General features: G+C 32.3%; 1 protein-coding gene across 1 annotated transcript; it reads right to left on the bottom strand.

Moving 5' to 3' along the window:
* Window positions 1–8,093: 8,093 nt before the first annotated feature.
* Window positions 8,094–9,741, bottom strand: LOC114411474 (phospholipid-transporting ATPase 1-like). Its single transcript, XM_028375144.1, has 2 exons — window positions 9,411–9,741; window positions 8,094–8,543 (listed from the first exon to the last, which is right to left on the bottom strand). Exons 1-2 carry the CDS (start codon window positions 9,659–9,661, stop codon window positions 8,324–8,326), a joined length of 471 nt encoding a protein of 156 aa, XP_028230945.1. The 5' UTR covers window positions 9,662–9,741; the 3' UTR covers window positions 8,094–8,323.
* Window positions 9,742–12,576: the final 2,835 nt, after the last annotated feature.

Raw genomic sequence — 12,576 nt, 5'->3', positions numbered from 1 at the left:
TTTTCTGGTGTTTTTTGCTTCTATCTTTATCTATTTTACATGTTTGTGGCTTGATCGCTCATTTGTATGTTTAGTGAGGCCTTTTAGTGTTGGAAAATGCTTTAAAACCATAGAACTTGATAGAGCAAGCTAGAGGCCTATGTATCTAGGAATAGAATGCAATAATCTAGTATGATTTGCACTGTATGCTATTGCAACTCTTTTAGAACGAGTTTGTTGAGGAATCAAGGACAAAAGTTAAGTGAGTTAGGGTCATTCTTGTGAGGAATCATGGTCTGAGTATTTACTCGGTGCAAGAGCGCTAAAATAACGTTGAATAGAGAAAAATCTTTTATACGACAAGGGAAAGTTAAGTAGAAAACTCTTTGACGCTTTTATCTTGATATTTATCGCATCTTTACAACTTTGAGTTTATTTTGTCATCATCTAAGTAGTTTAACACATTGCAGAAAACTTATTCATCATTGAATCTTTATTTTATTTTCAAGTTAAAAAGTGTTTATATACTGAATATACATAATCTAGGTGAAACAAATTCCCTATGGATACGATACTTGGTCTTACCGTTTTATATACTACTTGTGCACATCGGTACACTTGCCGGTAGGCGAACAACTAACATACATTTTCTATGGATTGAGCCATAGTGTTGTGGGCACTCTTGACATGAATTTTCTCTTCTAGTGTGCCTTCCATACCCTTGTGAGCGTACCCACACCGATGTGAGGCATAGGCACACTGGTGTGGGGTGTGTCAGAATTATGTTTAAATATATTTAATTCTATTTTTAATTGGGCTTGGACCTATTCCTTGTTTTTAGGCTTTTAAATAGACCTATTAAGGAGAGAAAAAACATTCTAAATTGAACTCTCTTGTGACAACTTTGGATGTGTAGGGACTTATCTACCATTGTTTCTCTAACAAGGGCTTCTTCCCTTATGGTTCTGAGCAATTCTCTTATCTTGCATTGGAGTTTAATGTAATTAGATCTACTTTTATGTAATTCCTACATTGTTGCTATTTAATAAAATGTTGTTATTGTTCTTCTTCCATTCTTACACCCCACAATGGTATATAATTAGATTTCAATAGCAAAAATCATTATCCAACAAACCAAAAATTAATGACGAAACCATAACCCCATCCATCAGTTAGATTATTTCAATTCATGCAATTCCTAGCCTTCAACATGGAATCAAGACTAAGCCATTTCATGAATATGAACAATTTTTTTTTAATTAAAATAAATAAAAAACTTGCAACATTGAAGAGTTTCAAAATCGAAGGTCAAAACACAAAAATGGGTCATTGTTTCAGTGACTATAGAATAACATGAATGTTTCTTCTTCTTATTCTTCTTATAATCTATGCTACTTGTGTTGTGTGATGTTGTTGTAATTAGTATGCTAGGGTATGTAGCACTTGCATAGTCAATTTCACCAAACAATCTTAATCATTCAGTCCAAAATTGTTGGGCCTAACTGTTTAGGGGAAAAAGGGATAAATACCCATTTTCGTACCTAGAAGTGTTCAGTAGTAACAAATTGACCCTTGAAAGATCAAAAGAATTATTTTTTAGTCCTCGAATTTAAAAAAAGTGTGACATATTTGTCCTTCCATTGACCCACCTGTTGGTCCTTGTGGCCTCAATAACTTAAGAGGGATAGGCTTAGAATGCAGAAGAAGTAACAACAATCAATTTAATAATGTTCTTTAAACATAAAAGACACAATTGATTGCAACAAAATAAATAAGATAAGGGAAGAGAGAATGCAAACACATTTTTATACTGGTTCGGCCACACCCTTGTGCCTACATCCAGTACTCAAGCAACCCACTTGAGTTTTCCACTATCTTTGTAAAATCCATTACAAAGTCTGAACCACACAGGGACAACCCATCCCTTGTGTTTAGATGCTTTACAACAAGAGACTCACAGTCTCTTAACCAATCTCATTGAATAAGAAGAATGGAAGAAGAATTCTCTCTTCAAGAGAAGAATATTACAATGAAGATCATGTAAGAATCCTTATTGATTTTGCAAGTGTTTGGTCAAGGATTTCTTTTGAGAGAGCATTTGACAATGAAGTTCTTTTGGAATCTCTCTCATTGTCTTTTGAGAGGATAAGACATTTTGGACCAGCAAAAAACTCTCCCTTCAAATTCGTGCCCAAGTCACCTATTTATAGGCCTTTGATGGCCATTCACAAATCTAATGAAAAGATGTGACTGTTGGCAGATTTTATGAAAACTTTCCACTGGTAATCGATTACAATGTTTGTGTAATCGATTACACAGTTATAATTTGAAAGGGTTATGACTTTTGAATTTGAATTTCCAAAGTTTCGTTGCTGGTAATCGATTACAGACATATGGTAATCGATTACATGTTGAAAATTCAAATTCAAAACCTTTTTCAACAGCTATTTCTCAACCCTGTCTTCTAGTAATCGATTGCACTTCTTGGTAATCGATTACTAGAGCCTTGCATGTCTTGAAAGCACTTTGTTTTAAGGCAAGGCTTGGTCTTTAGTGAATCTTGAAACAAGGCTTTGTTTGTTGAAGCAATCTTGAATTATTCTTGAAGCAAATGCTTATCATTTGAAGCAGCCTTGTTTGATTCTTCTTTGGCATCATCAAAATCATGTATACATACATTCGCATTCTCCCCCTTTTTGATGATGACAAACATGTGATTTTTTCTCAACACCATCAAAGCTTGCATGATTTACATTCTCCCCCTTTCTCAAGAAAATTCTTAAATCTTCTTGACATCATCAAAATCTTCATGATTTACATTCTCCCCCTTTTTGATGATGACAACCACCTGTAGGTTAGGAGCAACAAAAAAGAAAAAAAAAATCTATTTGCATATAGTTTACTCCCCCTTGGTTTTGCAATGATTGCTTATATGAGACAGTTGAAGATTTCATATTTTTTATATGTAAACAAATTGTCTCATAAACAATAGATAATTTTTCTTACTAATTTATCTTTTATCTTTCTCTCCCCCTTTGTCATCATCAAAAACAAATCATGAATAGAGAGGAGAAAGATGTTACCACTTGTTGCAATGTATGAGAATCAAGTGATACCAAAAGGCATTAAAACAATCATTCAATATTAATCAAGCAAAAACAAGTACAATAACACATCAATCAAACACAATCAAATACAATCAATCATCAAATATTTCAAATCAAATTAATCACAATCATCAAGAACAGTCTAAACTCAAGTAGAAAACAAGCATCAAAAGTAATCAATCAAAGACAAGTGACCTGTTGGTATCATTTGATATTACTTGTTGGGGTTGTTGATCAAGAGGCCTTTGTTTGTTGTCTCCATATATCGCATATTCACTTTTCTTGGGGAGAAATGTGGCCTTCGTTTGCTGTCTCCATAAATCACATATTCATTTATCTTGGAGAGAAATATGAATAAACTTTGATGCATGCCATGTGTTTGGAGAAATTGCTATCAATGTATCAACTTTGCTCTTCTCCATTTTCATAGTCTTTCATCATGATACCCAAACTTATGATTTTCTTCTTTGAATCACTTGAATAATTTATGACATTATTTTCCCAAGTGATATATCCTTTCTTTTCTTTCTTCTCTTTGAAATTCATCTTGTCGGATTTTTCCATTCTTCTTTTAAACACAGGACAATTGAATCTCATGTGCCCAAGTTTATCGCACTCAGCATTTTGGGGCTAAAGAGGAACCTTCTTCTTTCTTCTTTCATCATCATCTTCTTTCTTCTCTAGTTTTTTTTATGTAGTTGCATTTCTCTCAACCATTGTAGGAATAAATGAATCAAATTCAATGGCTTCCCATATCTTTAGATCTATGGCTTCTATAAAGATCTGCATTCGAGTTTTCCAATAATGATAACCCTCACCATTGAACATAAGAGCCTATTGATAGAATTTTCCTCAGAAAATGGAAATTTGGTTGAGGCCATATCTATTCTTGAAGTTTTTAAACTTTATACAAGAATCCCGCTCTGATACCACTTGTTGGTCCTTGTGGCCTCAATAATTTAAGAGGGATAGGCTTAGAATGCAGAAGAAGCAACAACAATCAATTTAATAATGCTCTTTAAACATGAAAGACACAATTGATTGCAACAAAATAAATAAGATAAGGGAAGAGAGAATGCAAACACAGTTTTATACTGGTTCGGCCACACCCTTGTGCCTACATCCAGTACTCAAGCAACCCACTTGAGTTTTCCACTATCTTTGTAAAATCCATTACAAAGTCTGAACCACACAGGGACAACCCATCCTTTGTGTTCAGATGCTTTACAACAAGAGACTCACAGTCTCTTAACCAATCTCATTGAATAAGAAGAATGGAAGAAGAATTCTCTCTTCAAGAGAAGAATATTACAATGAAGATCATGTAAGAATCCTTATTGATTTTGCAAGTGTTTGGTCAAGGATTTCTTTTGAGAGAGCATTTGACAATGAAGTTCTTTTGGAATCTCTCTCATTGTCTTTTGAGAGGATAAGACATTTTGGACCAGCAAAAAACTCTCCCTTCAAATTCGTGCCCAAGTCACCTATTTATAGGCCTTTGATGGCCATTCACAAATCTAATGAAAAGATGTGACTGTTGGCAGATTTTATGAAAACTTTCCACTGGTAATCGATTACAATGTTTGTGTAATCGATTACACAGTTATAATTTGAAGTGTTATGACTTTTGAATTTGAATTTCCAAAGTTTCGTTGCTGGTAATCGATTACAGACATATGGTAATCGATTACATGTTGAAAATTCAAATTCAAAACCTTTTTCAACAGCTATTTCTCAACCCTGTCTTCTAGTAATCGATTACACTTCTTGGTAATCGATTACCATAGCCTTGCATGTCTTGAAAGCACTTTGTTTTAAGGCAAGGCTTGGTCGTTAGTGAATCTTGAAACAAGGCTTTGTTTGTTGAAGCAATCTTGAATTATTCTTGAAGCAAATGCTTATCATTTGAAGCAGCCTTGTTTGATTCTTCTTTGGCATCATCAAAATCATGTATACATACATTCACACCACCATCGTGAACCTTAATGTGAGCACACACGTGGGATTTGGGTTAGTTACGTAATAGTCCTTCTATACAAACTAATTTAATTTAGAAGTTTTTTTTACTCAAACCAAGGAGTGAAGATTATAAAATACTCATTATTTATATGTTATGTATGGTGGTGGTTTGTTATTTGTTGTGGCTAGTTTATGGATCTTGTAACTGGTCCCATATTGTGTGGGTTGTTGCAATGAGGTAATGACGGGAGCGGTGCAAAACTATTTAAAATGGAATCACCACCAATATTTTTTATCTTGAGGGAAAATATTGGAAAACCCTTTTAAGAAATAACCTTTGAAACTAAAGATCGGTTCGGGAGTCACTTACGCATAAAGAAGATTTTAAAATCCTACAATCCCGTTAAGAAAATGATACTTATAAATAATTACACAAAATCTAAACAATCTCATAAATATTTATTTTACCCCAAAAAGAAAATACTTTAGTTTTTTTACTGTCTTTTTTATCTTTTTTTTTATGAGAGAAATGATCTTTGCACAAAGATTTAAGCTAGCAAATTATTAGTCATTAAATTTTCCAAATCAGGTAACATTAAAAATAGATTGTTGCTTACTAAAAAAAATATTTATTTTGTTAAAATAATAACTCTGCGCACCAAAAGCTTAGATAACAAATGGTTATTTTATGAACTTTTATGATTTACGTAAAAGGTAGAATTGTTACTAAATTAATGTCACAAACCATTGCATAAATTAAAAAAAACGTTATTTTTATTTGGAAACACAAACTATATGAATTAAGAAAGAAAGTAAAATCAGAACTTTTATACTACAAGGAAAATTATTCATCACTTTCTAACAAAAGGAAAATGAAAAAAAAAATACATGTCCCTGAAACTAAATCATGACCTTGTATTCTTGTTTTTTTTTTTTTTAAGAAAGAAAATCAAAACTAAACTAACCTATACAAAGAAGCACATATTGCAAAGGACACAACCTTACACTTTCTTATCATTATTTTAATATTTCTAACTTAAAAGATAAAATAACAAAAGTAAAAATAAACTTAATGAATAAATAAAAAAACCTTTCGTGCCTCTTGTATCCTAGAATTATCATTATTTCTTTATCTTATAAAAAGTTGAACTTTCTTTTTATCCACCAAAACAACATATTTTAATATTCTAATCCTAAAATAAAAAAGAAACATTGCCTTTTGACTCATAATATGAAGGTAAACATGTGGTCACAATATATATACGTATTTTATTCAGAAAATAAACATATGGGCTGCATACATACACGAATTCATGAAACCAAAAATTAAATGAAGAAGCCAAACATAACAACATATGAACGAGAGAAAAGAAAAAGAACAAGGACTTGATCTAAAGCACGTAATAGTAAAAGAAACCTGCAAACTTGGACTTAATTTAGGATTCGGAATAAGGCGCTATTGACTTATGTTGCAAGTGTGGAACTACTGACTATAGCAGGATAATCACCTTTTGAAACAATTCTGAAGAAATCGGATTTTTTTTTCCTCCTTCGATATTTCTTTTATAATCCAAGAACAACTTATGAGAGTCTTCTTGTATCTACCACATCTTCTGTAATTTTTACTTTTCTCTTCTTTTTTTTTTCAAAAATATTTTAAATACTTTTTATTTAAAAGATAAAAATACACCTAAATAAAATTGAGTATTCACATGGGTTTTGGTTCAATTCATTTCGGAGACTATATTGGCATTTGTTCACCAAAAACAAGTTGCACCCACGATAAAATCGAGCAACCCGGTGAAATCATTATTTAACGCACAAAAAGCTACCGAAGTTGATTCATCGTTTTACCCTGTGATGTGGTGTAGACAATTACAGGTTGATCTTCGTCTTCAAATGACGCAACGGAAAAGTTTCATCACAATGGCTATGAAGGTTGTTAGAGTCGTTGCTCACTCCAAGGATGGCAGAAAGAAGAAAAGGCATAAGCTTTCTCTTACTCTTTTATAAAGTTCAAGAACTAAATTTGTTCGATATAAAAGTTTAGGGACTAAAAACAAGATTCAATAAAAATATAAAGACTAAAAGGTTGTATCCTAATAACTACAAGTCATTCAATTTTATAATAATTATATATAAATATGTTTATAATGTTATCTTAATAATAACTAATGTTAATAATTAAATATATAAAGAGATAAATGAAACTTATAATAAAACACAAAGCATAATTAACCAAGGTAATAAAAATTAATAAAAAGTCATACAATATCATTTTTATCATATTTGTTAATTAGTATACATATCTCTTTGGGTTAGATTATAATTGGTAGCAACAAATATTATTAAAAAAATTAATATATAATAATTTGATAACTATATTATTAGATTTATTAATAAGTATATATTTTATTAATTATTGTATATTTATTAAACTTTTTGAGAAAAAATTACAAAAAAAAGCTACCGAGGAATCATATATCCATTTCTGATCACCACCAAAATGACCGTCATTGTTGTTGGCGTCGTTACCATCGCCATCAACGCATTTATAAGGAGTCATACTATTTCTCCTTCTTTACCGAGACCAATCTCCTTCAGGGGATCTAAAGGTACTCAAAGATGAGTTCCCCCTCACACTCAAATTTTCTTCATACACTAGAGTCATTTGAACCTTTGAGTACTTCCTTTAGAGACATGAGCTCATTACCACTTAGACCCATCACTCATTCACTTGTAGGTGACAATGAAAATGTTATGCTTATAATAGGAATCAAATTAAGCCTTTAAAGAAAGTTCATTGACCCTTACTAGCTGAACCAATCTTATTGTTCACGTTCTTGCCTCTAGAGTCAAGAGTATGCCTAGGTCAGCATGATATAAAATGCACCCAACAACATATTACAACATGTGTTGGCTAGCCAACGATATTCCACATCCAATGCTAACAAAAGAAAATATGAATTACCAAAATTGAACCAAACAAATAAATGAACTCAACAGAATGAAGGGATAAATTCAACATCATCAAGGAGGCATGGATTGTAAGATGCAATCAACTTTTTTCTTTTTCTGCTGTAATCAAGATTAATTTACATGTTAAATTTATGATACAAAAGAATGAAGATACAACAAACCTCTACAGTGATAACAAAACCTCTATCCTTCGGATAGCAACCAATGAAGTCTGGTAATAAACAAATATACTCTCAAGTAGCCAAAAGAATATGGAACTATGCATAAGAAAGAAAAAAAAAGATAGAAGATCACTTCTCTTATCTTGATGGATTATCTGAGATAGGAAGCATTTCTACCTGTCCACTTTCAACAACCCTGTCATACCCAATCTTCTCTGCTTCTCTACAAATCTGAATATCATTAGGAAAATAGTATTGATAAACAAATTTTACAACCAAATACGGAAGCAATGCTGTTACTATGATTCCAAGCAACAATAACCAGAACAATCCAGTTCCTGCAGCATCAAAGAAGGCCCTGCAAAGTTAAGGAGATGTCAAGGTTAGTCTCTATATACAGAAGCAGAAGCAATATAGGATTGGAAAGGTTTTCAATGCACAGAATGGCAACAGAGAATATCTTATGAATTGGATATTGTTTTCTCCATGATTAGTCAACTCATAGAATAACCCGAGACAAGCCTTATCCTACTAGTTGAGGTCGGCCATGTACCAAACTATGTCATTGAAAACCAAATACGAGTAATTTAGATCTAGATATTTTTTAATGGTTTCTCATCAAGCTTTCTTTAATCTTGTTCTTCTTCCGTGGTTTAAAAACTAAAATAAGTCACTTAGACAAATACAAAAATATGTTGTGTGTAAATAATTCAGAAGTATGAATTATTGTTTTCACTCAGAGGACTAAAATAGCAATGGAAGATGTATCTTGGCTTAACATTAGATGGTGGTAAATATATGTATATTCCTATGGATGGTATACAAAAAAATCTAGCATGCACAACATTAATAAATGCAGCAAAATTCAGAACAATCATAATAGTTGCATCTAAAGTGTCCAAACCAGAGTGATATGATATTTTTATTATAGTAAAAGAAAAATTAAACTTGGGAAAATAAGATTACCATCTTTTCCCTTGGATTTTTTTTTTGTGAAAAACTGTTTAAAAAACATTTGTGGGAACATCCTTTTCTAGGAATGTTAATTTTTTAAAATGGATACCAAACATGAGAAGCTTAGATTCCCAGCCTAAGATTCCTAGGAAACTAAAAGTTTCTTCCCTACCAAATGCCTCCTTACATGAATGCAAGGACATTAGATTTATGGTAAAAATATTAAAAATGAAATAAAGAAAAAGAATGGGAGGAAATGGATAATGCATACAAGTAGCCAGGAAGATTGGGGATAGAATCAATGATCATGACACTAATGAAAGTTGCAACAATGGACCCCCTAATGACAACATGTGTCACCCAATACCACCTTATGACATCCATGGCCAAGTGTAAATTAACCAAAATAACAACTCCTAAAGTCCAAAGGTCTCCAATGCTTGCCACATCAATTGTGCTACTCCAATATGCAAAGAGAGGTGCCCAGAAGATAACCATGCTTTGCCACAAAGTATCTAACATTGTTAACAAAAATAATTTCTTGTTGTAGGCCTCATGTCTCTGTCCTGCCCCATAAAGTTGAGGATACTTAAGGAGAGTCCTTTTACGAAGATCCTTGTTGAGAATACCAACAATTATAGTTGGCAATGAACTATAGATTATTGAGTTATAACGTGGAGCTCCATTCATTTATAGCAGTTGTCAAAGTGAAGGCAGTGAAGAGTACATACCTAGAAAACACATACACATAACAGATTACTAACATGTTGAAATATGAAGAAAACATCTAACAGACAAAAAGAGAAAAATATCATTATTATCATACTTTAGGAGAAAATTGAACAAGTCAAAAGCCACCAAAAAAGAACCATAAAAGCCATTTATTTATTTTTAAAACATAGGGTTGGTTGAATGAAATACAGGCTTCAAAGCACACCACCTAATAACAAAAACTTTTGAAGGTGAAGTTTGTGGCATAATTTGAAGTTGTATGATAAAAGCAGCTACACACACAAACATTTGTTGGATTATAACTTACCAAAATAGGATAAGAACAAGGACAACATTTATGTAAAAATTGTACAATATCATGTAACCAAGTTGTTGGTAGTTCCAATGACCATGTATCAATAAGAGAGGAACTAAAAACCTAAACTGCCCCATTGCAAAATCAGATGCCATTACAGCTTGCCAACCTTCTTGTCCACTGATGCCAACTCCAACATCAGCCATTTGAATCATTGGGACATCATTAGCACCTGTAATGTAACACATGCATAATGGAATTTATTACACCACAAAACATAAATCAGACCAGCCAAAAACTACTCAATATTTTCTATTGCTATCAAACTTTTGAAGGGGAATGATAAGGGCTAACAAAAAATCAATTACCATCTCCAATGGCTAGTGTCATGTCAGATGTTCTATTCTTCACAAGGGCTTTTGCAGCGGAGCGACACGACAACATAGAACAACAGAACATCTACTTGCAAGTTGAAATAACTGAAATCAACATAAGGAGTAGCCAAAATCAGCAAGGAATAAAGTACATTGTAAGCACCATCCAAGAAACCTATTCTTCAGGTTCACTGTCAAGAATATGCACAAGGCTGGTACCATCAATAATCAAGGCTACTGGAGTTGTAACATCCCATTTTTCGTAAACTAATTTAAAAAGAATTATTATTTATAAATAAATAGAGTTTTAAAAAATGATGAGATTTTTGTAATTAAATGAATAAGGAAAAATAACTTTATTAAAATAATGGTTTGAGAAAAAATAAAAAGGGTATTCATTTGATAGAGAATAAAATAGAGTTTGTGTTTATAAAATATAAAAATAAATAAATAGAGTAAATAATAAGTTGTGAGTACCCTAGCTATAAATAATAAAATATTAGGTCAGTTTTCAAATTGGCATAGCTTCTCAGCCTCCTCTTTCTCTCAATTTCGTTTTCTCTTCTCTTTCTCCCAAAACTCTCTCTTTTCCCGCATACCACCAAACCTATCTCAGAAAAACAACGATCTCGGACTTATTTAGCGTTGGATCGTCGTGAAATTTAAGCACCAAGTTTGAAAATTAATTTCGAGTGTTCTAACAGTTGGGAATTACGAAATGATGTCGCAGCTGAGAGAAGTACCCTTCGCATTGTAACTTTTCCTTTCCCGCAGAAACTCAGATCTGGCTCGGTAAAACTATGATATCAAACTCGTTAACCGTTGGATTGTTGTAAAATTTTGATATGTGTTTCGAGATTCATATCCGCACGTCTTCACCGTTGGGATTTGAAAAATAATGTCTGTGGATGGAGAAAGACGCATGGCACGTAGGACCATGGAATGGAGGCTTCAATCCCTTCTCCTTCTCTCTAACGTCTAGGAACTCTAATAGAGCAACCGGAGGAAGAGCTCTAGAGAGCACTAGAAATGCCACAATTGATAACGGAGAATGCTTTAGTGACTACATCGAGGTAAGGGATGAATTATTCACAATTGGGGATTAGTGAGAACATGTGTAGGGATCCTTAGAGTATCAATTGGAAAGGATTTTGAGGTGTTTTTGCAATTTTTGATTCTATCCTTATAATTATAAGTGTGAATTATATAGGTTTGATGAACTAGTTGATGTTCCAATGAGAAATTACTATGAAATTGATGTGTTTTTCTATTGATTGTGAACCCTATAATTCAACCTTTATCTAATTAGTGTGAATTGATGAAATTAAATAAGTAGAGATTTAACGTAAGAGGGAGTGAGACATTGATTTTGTATTTTCTCCTTTTCATGCATTTTAGGTTTTTTTTATAGTTTATTATATTTGAAATTGACCAAAGATTTCTAGTAGACTGTCTGTTGTATTCTTAGATAATATATATGAATTCATGTATACTTATATATATAGGAAAATGTTCATATAATTATTTAGAATTGGTACATTGAAAGCTTACTTTGAAATTCATGATCCAATATGATGTATGTTGCTGCTTTTTTATATATAAATATAGCTATATATTTATTTATATTAATATTTTATGTAAATAATATTGTAGTGTTGTTATGGTGTGATTCCAAAAATTATTCAAGTGTTGGAGTTTGAGAATATTGTTAGATTTGAGGTACATGTGTATTAAGATGTGTGCATTGAGTTGTGAGTTGTGAATTATACAATAACCCGATCAGTGTTGATATTGAGAAAAGTGTTGATGCGTAGTGTTAAAGAGAAAGTGTAGGTTTCCTATTTGTGAACCAGTGTTAAATTGTAGCGCAATGTGTTAAACATATTTGAAACACGAGTGTGAGATCGTGAGTATTGTATAATTCATGAGCAGTGTTTATAAATGAAATATGTGATGAATTGTGGAATAACATGTTGCTTTGAGATTACAGTATTGTTATTGAGATTGAGTATAAGTGCAAAGTTGAACATGTGCTA

The sequence above is a fragment of the Glycine soja genome, chromosome 5 (genome assembly GCF_004193775.1).
Source record: "Glycine soja cultivar W05 chromosome 5, ASM419377v2, whole genome shotgun sequence".
NCBI lineage: Eukaryota > Viridiplantae > Streptophyta > Magnoliopsida > Fabales > Fabaceae > Glycine > Glycine soja.
The sequence above is the reverse complement of the archived record's forward strand: the minus strand, read 5'-3'. Positions and strand labels throughout refer to the sequence as shown.